Source organism: Phalacrocorax carbo, chromosome 3, assembly GCF_963921805.1.
Source record: "Phalacrocorax carbo chromosome 3, bPhaCar2.1, whole genome shotgun sequence".
Lineage (NCBI taxonomy): Eukaryota > Metazoa > Chordata > Aves > Suliformes > Phalacrocoracidae > Phalacrocorax > Phalacrocorax carbo.
Window position 1 is genome coordinate 17,294,445 of NC_087515.1, and position 25,270 is coordinate 17,319,714.

The 25,270-nt window shown below is 37.0% G+C and overlaps 1 protein-coding gene across 1 annotated transcript in view; it reads right to left on the reverse strand.

Annotated features, from left to right (window-relative positions):
- The window catches only part of KIF6 (kinesin family member 6), a 177,071-nt gene extending 156,067 nt beyond the window's left edge, over positions 1 to 21,004 (reverse strand). Inside the window, exons 1-3 of the mRNA XM_064445467.1 lie at positions 20,692 to 21,004; positions 17,098 to 17,172; positions 1,038 to 1,185 (exon numbers count right to left, since the gene is read on the reverse strand). Of these exons, the coding sequence (XP_064301537.1) occupies positions 1,038 to 1,185; positions 17,098 to 17,172; positions 20,692 to 20,903 (435 nt within the window). The 5' untranslated portion in view covers positions 20,904 to 21,004. The remainder of the gene's footprint in view (positions 1 to 1,037; positions 1,186 to 17,097; positions 17,173 to 20,691) is intronic.
- Between the last annotated feature and the right edge of the window lie 4,266 nt (positions 21,005 to 25,270).

Here is a 25,270-nt window from a genome sequence, read left to right on the forward strand (position 1 = left end):
TAGTCACTATTAACTAGTGTTTATGTACTGATATTGGTTTAAAAACAGACCAAGGGATTTTTTTTTTCTTTTTACTTCATTTTTGAAAGAATGCATTAGGAATAAATGAATGAATGAATAAATAAATAAAATAATTACAACAGCAGCAACATTTCTGATATTTTACTATTTACATCTTTACCTGTTCATATGTTATACATATGTAATTATGCTAAGAAATGTGCCTAAATGTTTCTATCCAACTATATTCAGTAAATAAGACTTTTATTACTAATACCGTATACACATAAAACTATTCCATAAAAGTGCATAATTGGAGTTAAAAGGAAAACAACAGAGAAGGAAAATTAATATCTATTTTCTTTCAAATACATAAAGGGTTTGCATTACTGACTTTAAAAAGAGCTTTTCATCGTAACTAGATGTATTTAACATTTTCATTCTATAATATATTCTAGCTAATAACTGACATTAGGTAAAATAAAGACAGCAGATAAAATAAATAGATGAGCATTTAGAAATGCTTAATATTCATTTTACTACTGTAAGGATTAGTTTTTTTCCCGAGCATCAGTCCAGCACAAAGAAATTAGGTAACTTATGAAAAGTGAAAGTAATGCTCCATCTTTTTTTATACAGAATTGTTGTTTTACATAGGACTCAGAGCCATTTTTGTACAAGATGTGTGATGCAATGCATACAACACAAAACCAGAGTGGAGCTAACCTATGTGTTAAGACACGGAGAACCAATTGTGCGATCTAAATGTACACTGTACCAATTAAAAATAGCATGGTTTTTAAAACTACAAAAAAAACCCTTCAATGATGTCTGTTATTTTCAGTCTACTGCAACAAATCAGGTAACCAAAACTATTACCAATATATTCTTGCAAAAGACATCATGTCAAGTTAGATATTTTCTTCAGCATTAATTTTAATGCTTCCTCTAACACTATTATAAAAACAACCTTTTGCAACATAGTTAAGTATTTGTAAACCAGACATTAAAAATTAACAGAAAATAATGTCCCATACCTTCTGCAATTGATCAAAAATATACGATAGAGTCCTGGGAATGATGCCTCGGTCACTGTAACGTTCTGCTCCTCCCGTGATGGTAAAAGTTTTGCCACTGCCTGTCTGACCATATGCAAAGATAGTACCATTATATCCTGCCAAAACACTATAGAATAAAAAAATGGGAGATAATTAATATATAAGGCATAACATATTCTTCATGATCAACTTTATATATTACCAAAATATAATTAACAGTAATTCTTAATTACATAGCAGGTGTCTTCAGTAATACAAGAATATAGTTCAAGACATGTATTCTAGATTCAATGGAATTTAAACTCTCTAGAACTGAAGGGCTTTTGATGCCTTGACTTACCCCATTATTCAATATCATCATTAGTTAATCATATTTATTACTATATATATTACCTTTGTATGATTTTTTCTTTGGCTGATGATTTTTTGCAAGGATGATATTTAGTCTCTTAAAAGACTTTGGATGTCATTGATACATTACAGGTAAAGAATCTAGAAATATTTCACATATGACTTCATTAATTGCAAACAGAGAAGGCTATATAATGGTTAGGAACTCATGTAGGGACACAAGTTATACCAGGGGACTTTTTTATTTTGAGAATGCTACTATACTAAACTATCAGAGGACTCCTAGCTTGGATAAGGGTATGCAGGAGAACCTGTGCTTATATCAGAGTAGTAAAATCTTCATTTACTATGAAAACACAAAAGCACATTGGTAAAAGCCAATATTTCTGTTAGAACTGTGTCTGTACAAGAAGCTTCTGTGGAACAGCAACTGTAGCTATGCAATGGCATAGCTTGGAATACATTCAGACTCAATCATCTTTTTTCACACCTCTTCTGCTTGCAGAAGAGCCTAAGAAAAGTAGTTCAAATATCATTCTCTAATTCACCTCAGTCTCACTGTTAACTTCCACCTGATTTCCACCAAACAGTAGATAAGCTTAATGACAGTAGTATAGCTGTACACCATGGAGAAAACATGGAACTTGGCTGCAGCTGACATACAGCTTAGGAGCCATGGCTGACTAAATGGAATTTTCAAGTTGTGACTCAATATATTTTGAGACTTTTGGTCCTGATTTTGTTCTAAAGGAGAGGGCTTTTAATGCAATGAACAAAAAGCAGTCCCCTAAATTATGGTGATCTAGATTAACAAATGACAAGTCAGTACAATTTGAAGGAACTATTTTTACATGTGAATATAGCTTTTTTTTCTTCTTAATATATGGCAAAATTTCTTGCACTATTTATGAAGACAGTGTCATATTTCTCTTTACCCTTTGATGGGCTGATGTCTGAAATATAAACATAATATTTCATTTTTCCCTTGATATTAAAAGTGAAATTTCGGCTATCCAATGTTCAAAATTTCTATTGACATTCACAGTTGACTATCATGCATTTCCCTTGTACAGCTCTGTCTCAGAAGTCAAAGATGCTAATAATGTATTTCCACATTTCTAATTCCATTTCTTGTTAATTATTGTGAACTGTCCTGAGCTTGAAGAACATTTTAAGTGCTCTAAAATTTTATACTTCACGCTGACCGTCTATAAACAATGAGATAAAAATGATGCCTGTAAAAGGAAACCAAAATTGAATAAAATTATAAAAAATTATTAGAATCATAAATTAAATAATGAAGAAATCAGTTACTGACTGTAACATTCAGATGGCAAATCAAACCAGAACTCATGAGAGTCTATAGTTGACAGGATGTATGATAAAGAAATCAGACTAGACTGCCAAGCTTTTCTCTTTCTTTTCAGCAGCTGTAAATTACAAAATGTTTCCTGGATTCATCCACCTCAAAATTGTTCTACCAGCAGCTCCTGACAAAATATATGAAGGGAGCATTTGAACACAAATAAAGTAATCAAGAAATAATTCTTTTCTTGATAAAGCTTATCAGAAGCAAAATCTACTTTGGATTTGATTCACTATGCTTAAGGACCTACTAATTTTGCTAAAGAAAAAGAAAAGCTAAAACTATTCTTGTGCATTTTGTTTATCAAAAAAGTGATAAATAAGCTAAGATTCTAAAAAATAAAAAGAGGGCAAACAACCCTTGCATAAGAGGAAAAGAACCATGTATAGATAGCTGCTGGTCTGGCGCCACAAGAGACGCAATGGTTCTCCAACTTATTAAAGTTTACTTAAAGGCCTGAGTAGGTGCCAAATTGCTTATTTTAATCCATTACAGTAGGATGTCAGAGACAAAAACAGAAACATGTTGAAAGGAACTACAGTGAACATCTGCTCCCAAAGTCCAAAACGCCCAAGACAGAGTGTATATAGTTTTTAGATTCCAGATGTTAAAAATCAAAACAATTATTATTATAAAACACCTCATTCATCTATCTTAGTAATTTCTAATGTCCACTGTCACAGTATCTGAATGCTGAAGACAGTAATGAGTTGTCAGAGGTAGGGAGTATCAAAAGAAGCTCAGAGATGGCAGATTCAAAATAAGGAAGGGGAAATGATTTTTCATGCAAAATGCAGTTAAGCCGTGAAACTCTTTGCAATGGGATGTTTTGGATGCTAAAAGTTCACACAGACTTCAGTAGAGACTTGACTAATTCATGAAAAAGTAATTCTCTCAGGGCTACTAATCACAGAGAAATCGGTAAGTCCCTAAATTACAAACAACTAGAGGCTAAGAGAATACTTTGGAGAAGTAACTATACATATTTACAATGTTGGGGGTTTTTGTTTGGTTGGTTGGTTGGTTTTGGTGGTTTTGTGTTTGGTGCAGTTTTTACCCCCCCTCCTCCCTCCCCTGAGCCTTGACTGTTAGTCCCTGTGAGAGATAAAACATTGAGCTAGATGGAACTTTGGTGTGATCCAATACAGTTGCTCTTCTCTATTTATGTCTCTGCTTTTTGGTTCTTCTAGATCTAGCACTTTGGGTTGTTGTTTTCTTGCTCCTCTTCTTTAAAGTTGTTAAAGGTATGTATTTTCAATTACTGTGACATGGCCCCTGCAGAAAGGTGTGTTTTGCAATGCGTCTAAAAAAGTGGTAAAGGTTGTGGCTGTAAACTGTTAACTTGAGGTCCCTGTACTTAAAAAAGCTGTTGATTATGATCACCACAGATGTAAACATAGGATAGAGTGTCACATACCATACACTGTCAAAACAGGTACAAGAGTCTGTGAGTTTTCTTTGTGTTATTTGATTCATATATTTCTGATATTTATTGCAGTGCACCAGCACAGCTCTGAACAGTTTTCCAGAAAACATCAAAAGTTCAGGAAATATAAACATATCAATGTCAATGAAGTATTATCTGATGTAATGCAAGGTAATATTAATACTGCATTGCACAGATGCACTGCGGAAGTGCTGGTTAAGGTTCCACAATTAAGTTGCACTTTAAAATCTAAGACAAAAGTTGATAATCTTTTTTATATATTTGTGTATAATTACCTATATAATTGCATCCTGTCTATGTTTACAGCACTTATTTCTTTCATTCAGAGTGTATTAAAACTAGGAACAAAACTAATTTAAGAAAAGCCTGCATGAGGTGCTAAGGAAGCCTGTAAGGAAAAAGGACTAAGAATAATATCAGTGTAACTGCTGGCAAAGCCTTCTAAGAGTGAAGTGCAACCCCCATGAAGACAGGATGGAGAATAAATTCCCTTTCTAAGTCTAAGAAGAAAACCACCTTTATAAAAGACAAGGGACTAGGAGTTCATAAGGACTGACGAAGCTCCTTTGTCTTAGACACTTGACAAAGCCAAGTGTCTCTCAGATGCTAAGGGTTAGTATAGTGAGAAGAAAATATACAAATTCTCCCTTTTGTCACAAAATGTAATTGCATCAGGTACCTAAAAATGTTGGCAACACCAAATATGAGATGACGAGACGACAGTGTGTTTTATAAACAGTGTCCACCAAAAGGATCCTTGAAGATTCTCATCTGCAAATGAAGCTATCCTTAACAGTAGTGGAACTGATTTTCTACTGGGAAAGGTGGTAGAGAATCAGAAGCTCTTTTCTGCCTATTCTGCAAAATCTACTTTGTGAGATGTCAGTTCACCCAGGCAAAGCCTGTGTCTTTGCTCTTTAAATTCTCTGAAGAAAAACCCCAAACCTTTGTTAAAGGTAGTATTTGAAAGTACACAGTTGATGTGGTTATTGATGGTAGTCTTGCAAAGACTTTACAATATGCATACATAAAGATCATACACTAAAAGGACATTTTCTGTCATGCTCCCTAAGTGTTATCAGAATATCCAGAACTTTGCATTTTTTTTTCTCCCAGGAAGCTGAGTTTTGGCATGGTAAGGAGACACTTTGTTGATTAAATTGTCTCTTTACTACTTCAAACAAAACACATCAAAGACACATAACCCAAGTAGAGGCTTTGCTGAAAAGATCTTTCATACACTTATGCAATGTTGTATAGCTCCCTGTTCAGAAGTTCATGGACTACTTCCAGACAGATTAGCTAAAATGTTCCTGGAGAAATCTGTCTCCGGTGTATTTTACTGAAGTTACTCCTGTTATGATTGTTAGAGTTCCTGGAGGGCCTTCTTTTTATAACAATACCAAGCTCAGAACTATAAATCCTGTTACAGAGAAAAATAAGTTTTTAAAATACAATGACTAAAACCTGTCCAAATGTGTACTTTGTTTCACTGTATTAGGAAATTCGGACAGTTAATTTTCCTTACATGCTAAAACATGCAGGCGTATATTTGTAACACTTTGTGATAGACTTAGCTTTTATAAAAAGAAGAAAAAAATGCTATTCATCACAAGATACATAAAGCAATGTTTACATAGCAAAATGCATAACAATTTTAACTACAGAAATATTTAGGGTTAGCTTTAAACCAAATACAGAAAAATAGATTTTAAAAAAGTCAGTTTCTAACAAATAATTTGTTGTTTCACCTTTGCTTCTATTGCTTTACAACCAGGTATGCCACGTTCCTATCTGGAAAATATAGACCAACTTAAATGTGTAAAGGAAAACTGTAAGTTGTCATGTACATGAGCAGTAAGTTTGACATGTTGGACTTTGTACCTGTGAATGACAAAATCCGTTGAATATGCACAAGTGCCATTGGCCTGAATTTATACATGTAAAGGACTCAAAAAAATTGCCCAAGACCTCAAATTCTGTGAAGACAAGCTTTCCAGAAAAGATGACATTTCAGGGAAAACACAGACATATAGTAGTTCTGCAAACAATCATATTTCAATCTCATTTAATACACTGAGGTGTCTTCATATCTTATTAGTAACATGTAGGAGACCTCAGTTACATGACTGCCAAGAAAGGCCCAGAAAGGTCACTTTCTGCAAATTCAAATGGATCAGAAGAACTAAACAAATTGAATCTTAATGTGTTAGATTTAAATCATGATGCTGGAATAGTAGGATTTCACATATTTTGTAGCATAATTAATAATTGTGTCAGTACTTGGTAAATATATATTTTAATACTGTATATCTATTTTTGTGTTTCAGTGACAATACATCTTGTCAAACCATATGAAGACTCATAAAGCTGCATACAAAGAGAAAAGTGTAATGTTTGCTGGATATAGTAATTTGAAACTGAAACGTGTGTCTATGTGACAATATATTTACCTATGTATGCTATATTTAAAGGTGTGTTGGATGATAAATTTTAGTCTTGTTGTTTTTAATCACTGTAAGAGAAGTTAATTTAAAGCAAACTATTGGTGAGGAAACATCACAATTACCTTCTATTCTGAATTCATCAACAAGTATTTATGCAAAAAATGAAATATTCATAAACCAACAAGAAAATGGTAACAACAGCTAATATCAATGTTAATGAAATAGTAACATTAATTGCAGGCAAACAACTTCTAATCTGTGGATATGTATTGTTTTATTAGAGTCCTAAATCTTCTTTAAGCTTTTATTCTGCAGTATAATTAGATAATTATAATATTATAATCTAATTATATGCTCACCTCAAGATGATTTTAACATGGAAAAAGGTTAGATCTGTTCTTACATTTTGCTCAAAGAACTGAATGCTTCTTTTCTGGTTTAGCACTGAAAAAATATGGCTGGTTTTCAGAAACACACCAGCTTGTGCTTGACCTTACAAAGCCAATCAGCAACATTTTCTAAACACAAAGTAAGTATTGAATATGCCTCGATAGTGCATACAATTGAAAGCACACCTTTTCCAAGTGAGAGATAGTTTGTGCACATAGCTGACTAAGGATATTAATTTGATCACACTGCTGTATGAACCTAACCATATATATTATGACAGCAACATAATTTAGCACGATGTGATGAGACAAACCAAAAATCTTCAAGTTTTACCACCACAGACTACCAAGAAAACTCCCACAACGACAACCTTTGAGACAGAAATTATAATACTTTCAGTATTTTTCCAACCAGAATATTGAAATAACCAGCAGAGACTTAGAAAACACACTGAGAAAGAGTTCTCCACCTGCAGAGTATCATTAAGTAAGACCATGATCCAAAGCTTATTCAAGTCAATGACCACCTTTCCAGTAATCTCACTGAGAGTATCCATTGATCCAAGGTGTGGGACAATTTGATGCAGATTTTTTGCTGGTGTAAATGCTTAAACATACAACAGTATTTAAACATAACTGCATGTACCAAAACTACATGTAATGCTTTATGAACTCCCAATTTACATTATACCATTCATGTTTTCCAATTAACTTTGAATACTCTCAATTTTAATACTCTTGTTTTGGAGAAGAGACATAATAAAAAGCAGCAGCAATCTGAAGTAAATGTTCCTTAATCAGCCCACTTTCAGCACAACCTTAAAACAGCTTCATAACCCAAGTACTATTATACAAAATCTTACGTAATGATGCTTGCTGAAGAATAACCTTTTGCTGTATGAAAAATAAATTATAACATGCTTTCTCTTCTGCCCTTTGAGTTTCTCAATTTGAGAAACTGATGGGAAGAAAAAAAAAGAAAAAAAATTATTAAAATAGCAAGGGTTCAATATTTTTAAAGTTCCCTTATCAGTGGTAAGACAGACATGAAAAAATCCTCAGAGTCCAGAGGAAAAAAAAATTGTTAATAAGAAATAGTCATTACAGGTAAGGACTTAGCCAGTAACAGGTTAACAATAAACAAATGCTGTAACACTGTAGCTGCAACTACCATGGTCTCAAAGTCTAAGAAAAAACCAGGCATTTAGAGAGGTTGCACCTTATTAGAATCACTAATATAACTGGGGGAAAACAAGACTAGGCGCAGGGCTTCAGTGGATTACTGGTTTTTTAGTTGTTTAGAAAGACCCTGCCTCTTCCCTTACAATCTTGCTAAGCAAAAGCTGTCAGTACAACTTTGTATCAACTTTCAGGCATAGGACAATTCTTTCTAGCATGGACTCCTATACGAATGTAGTTAAAGGAGAGCAAGGCATGTGTTCTCTTCCCTCCAATTTTCTTACTCAGTTACCAGTTAACTTGCACTTTCTAACTTACTCAAAATTAGTGGTGATTTAAAAACATACACAGTGAGAAATTAACTTTTCAATTAAAAATTCATTTTAGATCCCTATTTAAATAAATGGCTGTTACAGAGTTGTGTACTGGCATTTTCAGTCACCCAACTGACTTGACTCATGCCTGAAAGATGTCTAACTCCTAAATAAAGGGTGTGATACAGAAGTCTAAATCATGCAAGCAATTCCACTTAAATTGATAGGTAAGTTTTGTTTATGACTGCTGAACATTCCTCAAGTAAGAAATTCCTCAAGAGAGAGCTAGACAATTTATGGGTAGTTACTACAGTTTAAAATATCACTCAGTACTTTGTCCTTGAATATCTGAGACAATATAAATAGTGGTATAAAGCCCAATGACAGTAGAGAGAGGTCAAAAGCAGACTGAGGTTGTTTTATTGTGGTTGATTTTTCTGACTACATTTTGTTTTAATTTCCAGTGAAGATCATTTGTTCTATTTAAAGTTTATGGACACAGAATTTTTCATTTGTTTCTGTGCTCATTGTTAATGATATTTCAGGCAGGCTAAGTATACTAAAGAACTCCATGCTTCCTCTGCTGCTACACTGGTATAATAAAAGAAACTCTCACACTTGAGTTCTGTGTCCAGTTTTGGACTCCCCAGTAGGAGAAGAATACTATAAAGAAACCAGAGTGAACCTGACAGAACAAAGTTAGTGTGGGCTGAAGCACATCACACACAAGGGCATGCCAAGGGAGATACGGAGATGTTTTCTGTCAAGCCGGAGAAGAGAAAGTTATACATGCACCTAATTACCACCTTCCTTTATGTAGTGGATTGTTACAGAGGTGGACTCAGACTCTTCTCAGAAGCTTACAGTGGTAGGACAAGAGGCAGTGGTCACAAGCTGCAAGAGGGGAAATTCCAAGCGGGTGTAAGGAAAATGTTCTTCACAGTGAGACTATTTAAGCCCTGGAACAGGTGCCTAGATGGGCTGTGGGATCCCCATCTTTGGACATTTTCAAAGCTGTACTGGACAAGGGCCTGAGCAACCTGATCCAACCTTGAAGACAGACCTGCTTTGCTCAGGAGGTGGGACCAGATGACCTACACCTTCTGACCTAATTATTCTAATTTGTCAGCAGTAGGCATAATTCACATCGAATCACCAGCAGAAGGAGGAATAAGTACCAGTCCTTATCAGTCCTTGAAAACATGCTACAAAGTGCTACAAACTTGGTTCTATTTCAGACTAGTCTCAATGCATCAGTTTTATAACCACCAATATGTCTTCCTTAGGGAAGTCAGAGTGCTCTGATTACTTGTGTGTTACTCCAAACTTCATTATGAAAAAGACAAAGAAAGAGTAACAATCTTGTTCTCAAGTTTTTGACATTGGCAGGTATTAGAGATGAATGTGGAAATCTTGTCTCAGCAATTGGTAAATGAAGCCTATCCAGAACACCAGAAGCCATCACAGCAATGATCAATGTGAAGTCTAAGCAAAATGATTTGCTTGCTCTGACACTTAGTTCCTATTGCAAGACACATTTCTCAGTCTTCAAAAGGATTACAAAGGTCACTTAAGTAGATGCATTTAAGCCACCTGTAATTTTTATTATTGTTTTGTTTAAAATTAAAAGTTCAACGTGAAATGTTTTTACTAAGTTTATAATATGAATAAATAAGACATGTCTAAACGTTTAAATGAAAAAAAGAGGCCTTATTAAGTAAGGACTAACATCTGTGAGTGTTATATGTAGGTAAGAGAAAATCCTGGGAAGAAGAAAAAAATGCAATCTTTAACAATTAATTACTTTGATTTAGTTAGTTTATTTCAGCTTCATATTATTATTTTAACCTGGGTTCCGACATCTTCATTTTAAATGACCGGTAACATAAATGCATGTGGTTGGAACAAATATTCAATAACTATTAAAATACTAGACTAATGAAAAAAGCAGAAAACACGAATGCCTTTGATCTTGGGATACTGTCAGCCCTCTCCTCATCTCAGTTCTTGCTGACCTGAAATATTTTACCGATGTCCTTCACTTTGCTTCTTTTTATCTCAGAAAACCTCAATTCACAGTTATTTTTTTAAAAAAATCAACACAGTCCTGGCAAATCCAGACTCCAGACACAATACTTAAGATAAAAAGAAGGAAGAACTTCATTTGCAGGATCTGGAAAACAAGTTTTCAGGGAGGATTTGTCTTTACAGAGACTCAGTATTTAGGTATCTTCTATCATTTGGAGCTCAGATTAAAGTTTCTTGTAATCAAAATAAACAAAGTATCTCAGTATGACATTTTTTCTTTATGCCTTTGCCAAATTTATGGAACAAATCTAACTTGGTAATGCCTCATCTTTCAAAAAACACCACCAATTTCCAAATGCGCAGATAATTCTGTCTTTGAGAGCTTAGTGCAAGCAAGTTTCCTTAGAAATTTCAAAAGGGCTTCCTAAAAAAGATTAGGTGCAATAAAATTTCTTATTTTAACTAAAATAACTAAATATATTTAGAATTCCACCATAAGCACTACAGAAGTAAGTGACAAAGATACCCTGAAACTAAGCTATCAAACTGTAACCTATAATAAGTGGCCTTCTTGACCAATTCTAAACTGTGCAAGTTAAGTCAAAATAAACATGAATAACTAATAATCATTTGAGATGAAACATTAATGAAGCTTTTCCCTTTTTATTGCCTCATAATTGTACACACTTTCAGGAAGAACTCCTAGCATTACTGCTCCAATTTCTCAATTTTGGGAAATTTAATCTACGTTTGTTTCAAGCTGACATCCAAAAATGTGTCATTTACTACATATATAGATCCTACAGGTCTTTTGTACCTAATGACCCACACTAGCAATAATACAGCTGCGATGCAAGGTTGCCTGCAGGTGAGCAACGCCACTACTTCCCATACTGTGTCACAAATATATCCAGGTGTGAATGGATAATTGTTCATACAAGCCTACCATTTAATTAGTCAACAGGACTGTCTTCCAGAAAATCCACGTGCTTACAGGCCTGATGCTTACACTTTAACAAAATTCCAGAAAAAAACTTTTCCACTACTACAGCATAGTTCTTTTACTAGGCATTCTTCATTTTAATCATATTAGCATGAAGATTTAACAAGTCTTTATAGAAAGGCCAGCTTTGATCATGGTAGGAAATATTGTATCATGCTGATAATACCAAGAGGTTTTAACCGTATTGGAGAGTCACTGTGCCAGGACTATAAAAAGCATGTAACTGACTTGTATCACAAGGGTGTTACAACATTTTAATCATTAATCCTTTTGTATCGCAACTTAAGTGAGTTGACACTTATGTTGACATCACAGAACCAAAACTGTACAAGTCTTCACTGAGCTTACTGCGCTGGAAGCAATCCTTCCTATCAGGGCACGCAGCAATCTGCTGTACCAGCCAACAGTATCTACAAATACAGAAGCAACATGCTGCAGTTCCACTAAACAAGCCTAAAAAGAAAGGAGGGGCAGAGGGGAAGGGAATGGGGGTAAAAAGGGTGGAGAAACAGCTTCCTATACATGACACATGTACAGGAAGATACATAGATATAAGCAAGATTTTTTGAATGCCCAGATAAGATGGGTCCAAATAAGAATGGAAGTTTAGTGCATCTCCTAAGGAACCTAATTCAGATTATTTCCTCACTAAAGCAGAGAGTTACAGGTAAGGAACCTGTGCCTGTTTCAGGTCTCCTTGTTAAAAAAGCTGCTGTATTTGACCCCTCAAAAGGATGAGTTCTGTGCACTTCTTTGGAGGTGTAATTTCTTTCAAGTGGAAAATAGTTCTTAGTAAGTTTTACTGAGAGGCAAAACAACAAATAACCAATTTAAGAGTGGGTTCTGGTTATTACATAATGAATAAATAATAATGACTGGCTTTTATGTTCTCCTGTCACATATACTTCTTGCTGTTGTAGTTTGAAACTTTCCTGAAGACAATTTGTACTCTTACAACTAATGTTATTAAAACTATTTTAAACATCTAACATGTTGCACGTATATAATTATACTGATAAATACTTAAAAAACCCCACCTTGTATTTCAAATTATATGAAAGTAAAAATAAAGTGAACTAAATAAATAATCTGGAATTCCAGTTGTGCAATAATGGTCTTTTCCACAAACACCAAACATTTGCATGAAGCCAAAGTTTGCATAATTACTTTATACAAGAATTGAAATTAAGGAGGTTCTGAAAGTCCCATGACAAAGCTAAAAGAGCTATATATTTCCTTATGCAAAATCAAATTTTTGTAAGATTTCGGATATTTGGATTTTATTTTTCTTTTTTCAAAATCTAAGGTGTATATCACAAGGAAAATGCAAATTGCATCACACTTTGAAGCATGACAAAGTCTGCAGATTAAGTACTATCAAAGGAATAGGCCCACTAATTCCACATTCTTCTTGTTAGGAGAAACTTATACTAAGGCATTGTATATGATAAGGGCTTCCAAGAAACTAAAAAAAGTGTCCCTTTTGCTGTAAAAAGGTGTAAAGGGATGACTTTTATCTGTCCCTAATAATTACCTTTAAAAGTAATGATGAACCATTAAAAAAATCCAGAAATAAGAATCTAAAGTTTTTAAGAATCACAATTTCTTTTACTCTATGGTGTTCAAAACCAAATGCCATTATTTATTTAGAATCTTTTATTTGTAATAAATAATTTATTTATTACAAAGCCTTGTAAACTAAGTCAGATTTCATGTTTCAAGCAATTTCTTATCTAATTGTTTGTATTTCAGAGTAATTATTAATCCACAATCCTGTCAAAGTCAGTAAAAGTAAAGCATATTCAGCATTACTCTAGCTTAGATGGTCAAAAAGAGAGCACAATTTATGAGAAAATTTGTATCCCTTTACAAATTACTGAAATTTCATTAGTTGAAGAAACTTGTAGCTATTTTATTTTCCTTGTATACATAGTAAAACACAAATCCCTAAGCTGTTAGTGAGAGAGAGAGAAAAAACCTAACCCTAAACAACCAGAAAACATCAGGTCCAACTACTTTTATTATATCGTCTTATTCACAGACTTAAACTGGAAGAAAAAAAATAGCAGAATAGCAGAGGATCTTCACGGGCTTTCTCTGAGCATATTCAGTAAAGCTAGAAATGTTCTGTTAGGATGTTTAGTCTACATCCTGTGGCTTTGTATTACAAGGCAATCTAATGATGTAAATATGTTTTCCAAACAGTTTCAATCACTGGTGAAATATTTTCTAAAACTGGAAAAAGAGACATTACAAAATATAGTCAACATTATAACTATGCTGTTCTGCAAAATATTTTGACTACATTTTCTGTAAGAATAAGCAGCAGAAAAAAACAGAAAAGAGTAAAGGGAAGTTTGTATATTACCGATGCTAATTCTTAGGATAAACACAGCACAGGAGAAGAAACTAAAATCTGTGGCAATGCAAGTATTATCCTGGAGGCTATCAGATCTTCCAAAAAACCATAGGTGATTGCCATTGGGTTTATAAACAGCTGAGCTGTTTCTTATTTGCATGATATATCTGCAGAGAAAATATTTTCAATGTTATCCTTTAATAAATCAAGACAAAACATTGGCCATATTAGAACAGAAAACAAAACTAATTCCAAAATACTAAGATTTTCTACTTAATTTCTGATTGCACACATCATGATAACACTAATATTTGAAGCATTATAAGAGTAACCTTATTCTGTTGTTAGACTATAGCAATGCTTAATTGCTAGCAAACTGTAAAAGAAGGATATTATTTATTTTCTCTATTTTTTTGATAGAACAACAGTTAGTGTTGCTTCTTATAGATCAAGTTGACTCTGCACAAAACAAAATTATCAATAATATATATTTAAAATGAAAAGGAAAGGAGGAAAGAACAAACAAATAATAAAAAGAAACCAAGTAAGAGATGACTCAAGCATTAAAAAAAATAAATCAAGGAAATCACATGCTTATAATGGTTTGCAGAGGCTGGCACTTTTGACTGAAGAAGCAAATTAAATGAATTAATGTCTGGTGCCTCTGAAACCACAGGCAAGATGACAATGTAACTGGACTTCAAGAGAGAAAAGTAGTGGCCCAACATCAAAGAAAGCACACTTGAAAAGAAAAAGGGGGGGTGGGGGGGGTGGGGGGAAGTTGCCTCCAGTTTCTATCCACTCAAGAACTAACTAGAAAGATTTTAGAATCCTGAACACTGCATTGCTGTTATTAGTTTAAACAATGCCCAAGATTTTTTTTTCTGAGCATTGAAGTCTAACTGATTTTTCTCATGACTGTAAGCATGCATGGCAAAGAGCCTCAGAATGCCACTGAACTGTTTCATTGATACTTTCCTGCTACTTTCTCTTCCCTGGCAATACACAGCAAAAACCTGTTCCCTTAGTAAAGTGACTCCAACAACAGAAATAAGTGCATATTCAACAGTTTTTCCCTGCAAGAGAATGTTGACTTAGAAAGAAACAAATAGCAAAGAAGATTTTTCTGTGAAAGACTGCAGTCTTTAAGAGTGACAGGGCAATTCTTATTGTTCTTATTGTCCCACAATGGAAAGGCAAATTGAGGCATTAACTATAGGGTGAAATAAATTTCAGGCATAGTTAAGGACTCCATTAGCCAAGGAACCTCATGACTATGAAGACATTTTGAAATACATATTTTTGCCTAAGAAAAGGTAAAAATGAAGGAAGAGGATGAGAAACAGGGACATGCTTCAGGTGTTGTCTACTCTATTATAAAGACACAAGCAAAATTATCCTTCAGTACTATCAGTAACAATAAAAACATCAATTAGAAAAGAAGTTTTAACACATTATAACACTCCGAGTGAAAACAGTCTTCAGTTAAGAATGATTTTATAAATCAATTTTAGTGTTAAAGACTCAGCTATTTAGAGATTATTGTATGCCTAAACATCACTGATTTTAATAGCATTTAAGTGCTTAAAAATCCCTAAAAATCAAAACTAAACTCTAAATAATGGATCTAATCGATGTATAAAAATCTTGTATCAGCCAACACTGAGCAAAGGAAAACAATACCAGTTTCTGTTTATTAGAGCGCTGTATAGGTGAATTATTCGACTGGAAAACCTATCCATGTTCCAGCAAAATACTCCAAAGGGAAAAAAAAAAAACCAGAACAGTCAGTCTGTTGTTAGTTAGCTTTGATACTGAGTTTTTCTGGAGGATAATTCAATCCATTGCATGTAACAATGAGAGTTTTAACCCTTCTCTTCCTAAGCACAGTCAAGCAAGATACAGAAGTTTTTGTTTGCAGTCACCATTAAATTTAGTCGTATTTAAAGTTAAGTAAATGAGTTAACCTGAAGCTATACGTTATAAAGTCAGAGAAGCAAAGAAATCCGTTCTGGGCAAAAGAAGAACATAACCTTTTTTTTTTTTAAGAATATTTAACTTATTCTAGTGAAGCTTCAGATTCACTAGCTCTTCATTTTCACTGTCAATCACCCTCCTGCTTTATGTGGGACATTTAAGAAGAAAATAGGTTGGGAGGAAGGGGAATCAAGAAAATGAAATTGTAAAGAGCAAGGTATATTTTCACTTCCAAGTAATGATTTGAGAAAGACTAAGTGTCCAGCTGAGGACATCAGTTTTCCTACAGTGCAAAACACATGGCAGTGCAATAGGCTGAATAATAACTTCAAGAATCATAGCTTAAACAAATAGATGGGTCACACAATGAATGAGAGAAGTTGGTACCTAAAGTAACACTTCCCAACTTACTACAAGTTTATATTCTGAGCAGTAAGTTTGATAAACAAACACTATGCAGCAATTCTGCTTGCCCCAGTGTGGGATTTTCTCCCCCACTAAAACCAGTACTAACTTCAGCAATATGGGCATAAGCTGAGCAAAGAGAATGGCATATTGGAAAACCCACCCAGTTCAGAGTGGTACTCAATCCACACAGTGAAAGAAGAGGGCTTCGATGCCAGTCTTAAATGCTTGCCTCTGCAATCTCTAAAATATGAGTATTGTCTGATTATTATATGGAGGATAAAAACAAAACCAGTGCCAAAATCACTGATCTACAAATCAAGACAAAAATAATGAAGGCAAAATTTTAGAATATTTCCACAGGTATTAATTAATGACTGTCCCTTACTTAATAAAAACTAAACAGGGGGATAAGATTTTCATTAGGTTTAGTCCTTCACAGAACTATACGGGTAATACTTTTCTAGTGCAATGAAGTGAGCCTATATTATAGACAAAAACCTAATTAGACATGGATTTCTATGCCTATGCAACAAAAGGGGCAACAGTAGCAATGTTATTTAGGAGTCAATAATGGAACCTTATCATATATAAAATTCTCAGGGGATTGTTGCATATCTCTTAAGTTCAGACATGTCAGTATTTAGAAAATTAAAACATCAATCCACTTTTACAACAGTGAGACAAACACTTGCCAGCTCTCCTCCAAGTAATACAATGAAAGCTATTTTTGACACTGTGTTACCCCGATTACTTGCAATATCAACAACGTACCATTCTGCTACTGGTTTGGCGATGCTGTCAAAAACCACATCTTGTTTTGCCTCTTGATCAAAAATTTTCTGAAATCTGAAAATATTAAGCAAATAATAATTGCTCAGAATCTTAAAACACTACTTGATTCATACATTTTTGTTTGTGTTTGTAATAGTCAATGTTTACATCATTAGGCTTACATAACTTAGTACAATGTTTTCCCTGTAGTCTTAACCACAGCGTGCTGTTGTACTATTGTACATAAATAGGCTGTACACAGTGCTGCTTTGACAAGATCTGGACAATAAAATCCTCTGATAAAATGATGTGGCTTAGAAAAAAATAAACCGTATTTTAAATCTATCAAGAGAATCAGTGTTTGTAACTGGCACCACACTGAAACCTGGATAAATAGATTACACTATAACCAAATACAGCACCCCACCAGTGTAGCCAGGCTAACTTTTTTTTTGTAACTAATTCCTTTATTCTGCTGCACAGTTACTCTAAGTCAGAGGTGATATTTAATTCAATCCAAGTTTTGGCACTTCCAATATAAAATATCTGCAGTTGTCTTACAGAATCAAAGAATACTTCAGGTTGGGAGAGACCATCTGCTCCAATCCCCCTGCTCAAAGGAGGGTCAGCTAGAGCAGGGGGCTGTACAATCAGGTTTTGAGTATCTCCATGCATGGAAGCTCCACAACCTCTCTGGGCAACCTGTTCCAGTATTTGATCACCCCACGGTAAAAATTTTTTTTAAATATTTCCTGTATTTCCGTTTGTGCCCATTAACTCTTGTCCTGTCACTGGGCACCACTGAGAAGCATCTGGCCTCATCTTCTTTATTTCCCCACTCTCCATCAGGTGTTTATACACATTGATAAGATCCCCTTGAGCCTTGCCTTCTCCAGGATAAACAGTCCCATGTTGATCAGGCTCTCCTCACATGTCAGATGCTCCAGTCCCTCATTCATCTTTTTGTCCCTTTACTGGAGCCCAGTACTGGACCAGAACTCCAGATGTGATCTCATTGGTGGTAATTAGAACGGAAGGGTCAACTTCCTTGACCTGCTGGCAACACTCTGCCTAATGCAGCCCAGAAGCTGTTGGCCTTCTTTGCTGCAAATGGTGTGTTGCTGACTCATGTTCAACTTTTTGTCTACCAGGACTCTAGTTTCTTTTCTGCAAACCTGCTTTCAGTCAACTCTGAGCCTGTTCAAGTTATTCCTCACCAGGAGCAGGACTTGGCATTTCACTTTGTTGAACTTCATAAGATTCCTATTTGCCTATTTTTCCAGCCTCTTGAGGTCCCTCCAAAAGGCAGCACAACTACCTGGTGTGCCAACCATCCCTCCCAGTTTCGTATTGTCTGTGAACTTGCTGAAGCTTTACTCAGTCCCATCAGCCAGGTCATTAATGCTAAATGGTGTTAGATGGCAGTATTAATTACACCACTAGTGATTTGCCTCCAGCTGGACTTTGTGCCCTTGATGACAACCTTCTGAGCCCAGCAGCTCACCTCATTTTCAACACCTCTCACCGTGCACTCATAAGTGCTTTCCTGATCCCATTCCTTAGACAGCCTTCCTGGGTTGCCTGACCCTGCTCCCACCTCTTGTACACTTCCTTTTTATGTTTGCGTTTAGTCAGTAGATGCTTGCTCATCCTCCTGCAGCCTTTTTGTCATTTCCTGCTCATTGGGATGGACTGTTCTTGAGCTTGGAGGAGGTGACCCTTGAAAATCAGCCAGGTCTCCTGGACTTCTCTCCAGGTCTGTGTCTCATGGGATTCTTCCAAGCAGGTCCTTGAACAGGCCAAAGTCTGCTCTCCTAAGTCCAGAGTTGTGATCCTGCCTTGCCCCCTTCTCTCAGGATCCTGAATTTCACTATCTCATGGCCACCGCAGCCAAGACTACCCCCAGGTTTCACATCCCTGACCAGTACTTCCATGTGTGCAAATATGAGGTGCAGCAGAGCTTCTCCACTCATTGGCTTTTTAACCATATATTAGGAAGTTGTCATTAATACACTCCAGAAACTTCCTGGACTGCTTATACCATTCTGTGTTGTCCCTCCTATCTGGAACTGTATATTCACATAGAACTACACAGCGTATATCAAAAAGCACTATGGACATCAGGTATATAGAAAGGCATCACGGACTGGAAGGGATTATGGAGCACATACAACATCACAGACAAATGTAATACACAAAGTACAGAGGTATATAGTCTACTCTGCTAACCCTTAATCAGTCAAATCATTCAAACAATTGTGTTTGATTGCCCTGTAAAAAGGTATGAACAAAGGAGAATAATGTTTGAGGTGACCAGGACAGACCGACTGCATAAAAGTATAAGTTTTATTAAGGAAACAGAAATGCTTGCTGCATAGCATTATTTTTGCATTGTCTTAAGAATAGTGAGGCATAGTGTCTCTCAGAAATAATCTCTACAGACTTTTTAATAAATTATAGAGTCAGAAAAAAATATCAGCATTTGTTGCAGCTGGCTTGGGCATCTGCAACCTAAGCTGGTTCTGCATATTAATAGTTGGAGAGGGCAGTTCCTCTTTTCCCGAGCAGAACAGATTTCCTTAGCTGACATAAAATGACATCAGTCTGAGCTGCAGATATTTATCTGGGTCTCTTTCTTTTTAATAGCATAGAGCCACAAATTTACTTGATTTGGCATTATAAAAAAATAAAGATAATTCAACTTGGAAAAAGACAATCTCAACCTCGTCATCAGAGGTGGTTATACATCTAGCTTGCTTCAGCACCAAACCCTTAAGATGTTGCCTCCAAGTTTTCTGCTAAAAAGATAAAAAAGTGTTTGATTGATATTGCTGGTACTTATTTTTGGATCCTAAAAACTATTTACATTTTACAACCATGCTTAGGTATAATGCTTATGCAAGCTTACTGCCTGAAGAAGAACTTCACGCAGGTTTCAGAATTGCATTGGGTACCACGGCTATTCAACAAACCAGAATAGTTCTGCCTATTTCAAAAGACCTTAATACATAAGCAGATCCTCCTTCCGCTACCATACAACAAAACAAGCACATATGAACTCTGTTACCATGTAAACACTACAATAAGATTTGAAACAGAAATGTAGCCTCTTTGACATAATTATTCATTACTAAATCACTTTAGTTTCTGAGCTGTTATAAAAACCAAAGCACAGCCCCCATTTCAACACCCTCCAAAAAACCTAGAAGAACATAGGAAAGACTACGACAGAATGAGTGAGCTGGTTTAAAACAAGACAACGAAGAGACCTAAACACACAATTTCTGAGGAACGTTTTCATTATCTTTATTATCCCTTGCAAGGACAGCTAAATACCGGGAGTTACACATTCCTCTCCAACGCTGAGGACGGTGTTAAACTGCACAAACCCCTGGACCAGCGTCAAATGCTTTTCCCGTAGAGCCTTTCTCTCACATTTCGGGGGGAACGCAGTTCCTCGCCCCCTCCCCCGAGAGTTACAGTCTAAGCTCCCACACTTCGGGATTTTATTAACTTCTCAAGGCTCCGAAGAACAGTCCCCGGCTGCGGCTTCCCGCTCCGCACCCGAGCACAGGCGAACCCCCCGGCTCTCACCGCCGGCCGGGCCGCCGGGCGCAGCGGGGCCTCTCTTGCGGGGCGGGGGCACGGTCACGGCCTGCTCCCGCGCGCCGCCCGCAGGCCCGCGGGGCGCCCTTCGGGACACCCCACGCCCCCCCACAGCCGCTGGCTCCCCGTCCTACCCCCGCCTGCTGCCGCCTGCCCAGCGGCTTCACCCGCGCGTACACCCGGATGGTTTCCTTCACCATCGCCGCTCGCCTGGCAACGGTAACCAGGGCCGCTACCCGGCGTGCGCCGCGGCGGGACCCTGTGGGGAGGGTCCGGCTCCCGCCCAGGCACCTCACGCCCTCGGGTGGCTTTGGCCGGGCGCCCGCTTGCCCCCGGCGAGGCCTGGAGGAGGAGGAGGAGGAGGAGGAGGAGAAGGAGGAAGCAACCGGGCTCCATCTGCGAGGTGGCTGCCTACGTGGCCGTTAATGGCAATTCCCCGCCAGCTCTCCCCCCCCTCCCCGCCCCGAGGCTGAAGTGACACGGCTGTGGGAAGAGGGAGCTTGTAAATGCTGCTGGACGGACCGTGTTCCAGGGAAGTGTTTGCCGTTAACCAGCTGAAAGACCTGGAGGGGAAGTGGAAGGAAAATGCCTAGATCGTGTGTGATGAAGACATCAGTTTTTAAAATTCTAATATTAAAAATGTTCTGAAAAAACTGCTAGTGGGAAACCACGGGGGATGTCTTGTTACAAGAGCTAAACTTATACAGAAGTAAGAGTAGGACCCACCTTGCCCTGTGAAGTGGCTACCCAAGAGTCACACAAACAACATGATAGTATTTTGGCCTTAGTTTTGGTGAGACACAGTGGTAAAGGTCAGATTACAGTGATTACAAGTCCACTAATTACATTAAGTGGAAAATCAGGGACTAGATTACGGAGGAGGATAGAAATGTCTTTAACTCAGATATGGTAAAAGTACGTTGAACTTGTATTCCAAATAAGAAAAACAGTAGGGGAAAGGTTTCCAGTCCCAACTGAACAAATAACTCTCTCAGAAAGCATATGAGGCATAAGTAGTGACCCTTCAGGGAGCGAAATGGAAAAGGGCTAATCACCAACTAAAATCGAGTGCAAAAGTCAAAAGGGTAAAAATGAAAACAAATGGAAAATATTACTTAGTGATTAAATAGAGAGTGAAGGAAAAACAGGAAATTGGAATGGGATAATGGAATAAATACTGAGTATCATCTCAGCATTGCTCCAAAACTACAAAGAGTTTTATCCCTTATCCGTAGCGATGGGGATGCTGAAGGCGATGTTAAAGGCAGAAGTGACTAACAGGAAGGAAGTGTGAGAGGGAAATAACTGAAGCCAAGAGGGAAGCTGAACCCACAGAGCTGAATGAATTTAGACTGGGAGATGGGGATTGTGAGGGAAGAGTAGATAATATCAGTCCTAGAATTCTGAAAGAATTGGGATGTTTAACTGAAGGTCCAAGAACTGTGTTTGTTGGTTTGTTTGGTTTTGTATTGAAACAGATGCAGGACAGTATAGTGTTCTTGGAAAACAGCAAATATAATAGTCATCTGTGTTATTTAGCAGCTTAGCTGGATTGTGAATTAACTGGGCAGTGGACACTGGAACACTGCAATTAGGATCATAGAATGAATTATAGAATGGTTTAGCTCAGAAGGGACCTTTAGAGGCCATCTAGTCCAACCCACCTGCAGTTAGCAGGGACATCTTTAACTAGATCATGTTGCTCAGAGCCCCATCCAACCTGACCTTGAATGTTTCTAAGGGATGGGCCCTCCACCACCTCTCTAGGCAACCCGTTCCAGCGCTTCGCTACCCTCACTGTAAAAAATTTTTTCTTTATATCCAGTCTAAATCTATTCTCCTTTAGTTTAAAGCCATTACCCCTTGTTCTGTCACAACAGGTGTTACTAAAAAGACTGTCCCCATCTTTCCTATCACCCCCTTCAAGTACTGAAAGGCTGCAATAAGGTCTCCCCACAGCCTTCTCTTCTCCAGGCTGAACAACCCCAACTCTCTCAGCCCGTCCTCATAGGAGAGGTGCTCCAGCCCTCAGATCATTTTTGTGGCCCTCCTCTGGACCTGCTCCAACAGGTCCATGTCCTTACCGTGCTGGGGGCTCCAGAGCTGGACGCAGCACTCCAGGTGGGGTCTCACCAGAGCAGAGCAGAGGGGCAGAATCACCTCCCTCGACTTGCTGGCCATGCTTCTTTTCGTGCAGCCCAGGATACGGTTGGCTTTTTGGGCTGCAAGTGCACACTGTTGGCTCATGTCCAGCTTTTCATCCACCAATACCCCCAAGTCCTTCTTGGCAGGGCTGCTCTCAATACCTTCATCCCCCAGCCTGTATTGATACTGCGGGTTGCCCCAACCCAGGTGCAGGATCTTGCACTTGGCCTTGTTGAACTTCATGAGGTTCTCACAGACCTACCTGTCCAGCTTGTCTAGGTCTCTTTGGATGACATCCCATCCTTCGGGCATGTCAACTGCACTGCTCAGCTTGGTGTCATCTGCAAACTTGGTGAGTGCAAAAATTAGCTGTGAGGAAAGCCATTTTGTGTCTACTTCTGTTCAGTAGATGGAATATGGAGTTGGGTGAATGAGGCTATATTGCTTTTGGTACAAAGTCTGATCTACAAAGGGTTTAAATACCCTTTGACACAAAGTGTGAGCTGTAAACTATATACCAGTGGCACGATGGAGAGACACCCAATGGGGTTTGCATAGGACTAGTCTGAATATGTTGTGGCCTGCACAGAGAAGCCAATGAGCCATCTCAGACTCAGTTCCATTTTGCTACAATCTGCATTCCATTCAGCCACCAGTGTCAGAAGATTTTCTGGTTGTGGAAGTCCAGGTGACAGCTGCCAATGAAGAAAGGCAGCTGTCATTCTTCAGTGAATTGTGAATATGTCCTACAAAGGAAACAAAGTATTCACACTATTGTACAGGGTCCTGGTGAGACTTTCAGCATACTTACTGTGTGTGTTTATGGTCAGTTCTTTTTATTTCTTCAATTTTTTGAACACAAGGGTTACTAGAATGATTAGGCTGAAATACAGTATGACTGCTATATTTCCATAGGCATTAGGCCCAGTGAAATTGTCTTTAAACTAGCATTCTTTTTCCAGAAAAGTTATATGAATGATGGAAGTAGTATGTACAGGTATATATGAGGACAGAAACTATTCTGTAAATTTGAAAGCTACTTAAAAGATTAATTAAACTAATGCTTTTTTAAAAAGCTTTAAAAATAACACAAGTAACAAAAAAATAACACAAAAACCCAAAATAACACAAAACTTTCTTTAGCCAAGAGATTAAGACATCTGTTTCAATCTCTTCACTATTCCGTGATAAAACTTAATTTTAATATGAACAGGGATTTGATTAGAGTCCCCACTGTGACGAGTCTGCACACCAGGTCTAGTGCTTGCTAGAAGCAAGAATCTTCACTCTTAAGGAAAAAAAAACCAAAATCCAAATCCCCAAAACCAAACAAACAGAAAAAAAAGAAAAGGAACAGCAGATTTCCAACCTTTGAGAGAAAACAAGGTAGAAAGATACAAGAGGAATATAATGAACAAAAGCCATTCTTTTTTAATCCACAGAGTTGCTGATTAACAGAAATCTTCTCTTGAGGCCTAGTTAAAGAATGAAATTGGCTTTTAAAATTTTCCTAGGATGTGCAAAAGAGGCCCATTATTATACAAAGATGCAGGAACTGTAGGACATCTTTTTGTTATTACCGAAGAAAAAGAACTGTTTTCAGCATTTGTATTTCCTAGAGCTTTGAAGAAAGTCTTGGAAAATGGAGCCTGAAGGTGACAGCTAACCATTTCAGGTAATGTGCTGGTCTAAAGATTACATCTTACGCTGGAGGTCTGAAAAGTTTGGGTTTGCTTTGAATTTACTGTGTTTAAGATCTTCTTTCTGTCTTCCCTGGGAAATTACCTTGTACTTGAAGAATTTTCAGCATTTGCATTTATGCTAAACCTCAGAGATAAGTGTCAAACTTTCTTCGGCTCCAGTATTTGAGAAAGTGCACCACAGAAAATGAGCAACCTATAGGCTTGAAACAATTATGTGACTGTATGAGTTATAGGATCTGGCAATTACATATTTTAAAAAGGTCAGCCATCGCAGAGTGAATTAGTAGTTACAACATCACAACTAATCATCTGCCTTTACTGTTGTAGTTTTCTTCTGATGAAAAAAATAATATGGGTCATATTATATACTGGAGCTGGCAGTTCAAGGACTTGTGCTCCATTATGTCACCTAGCAACTTAATATGCTTCCAAATAAACAGCCTTGTAAGTTTTATAATAGCACAAACTTTCAAGTCCTTTCTTTTTTTTCCAAAGTTTTACTTTTCATAGACTTTACTTTTTCTTGGCAACTATCATACCATTTGGCTGAGATAATGATTAGAAGCTAGAACATTAAAATCTTTCCATAGATCAACTGGACAGGATGAAGAGCCAAACCTCTTGCCAAAGTCTGAGTTTGTCTCATCATCCAACTCCTGGAAACATTAGTGCCAAAACGTATCTTCTACACGAGCAGAAACCCTTCTTAAATGACCAGA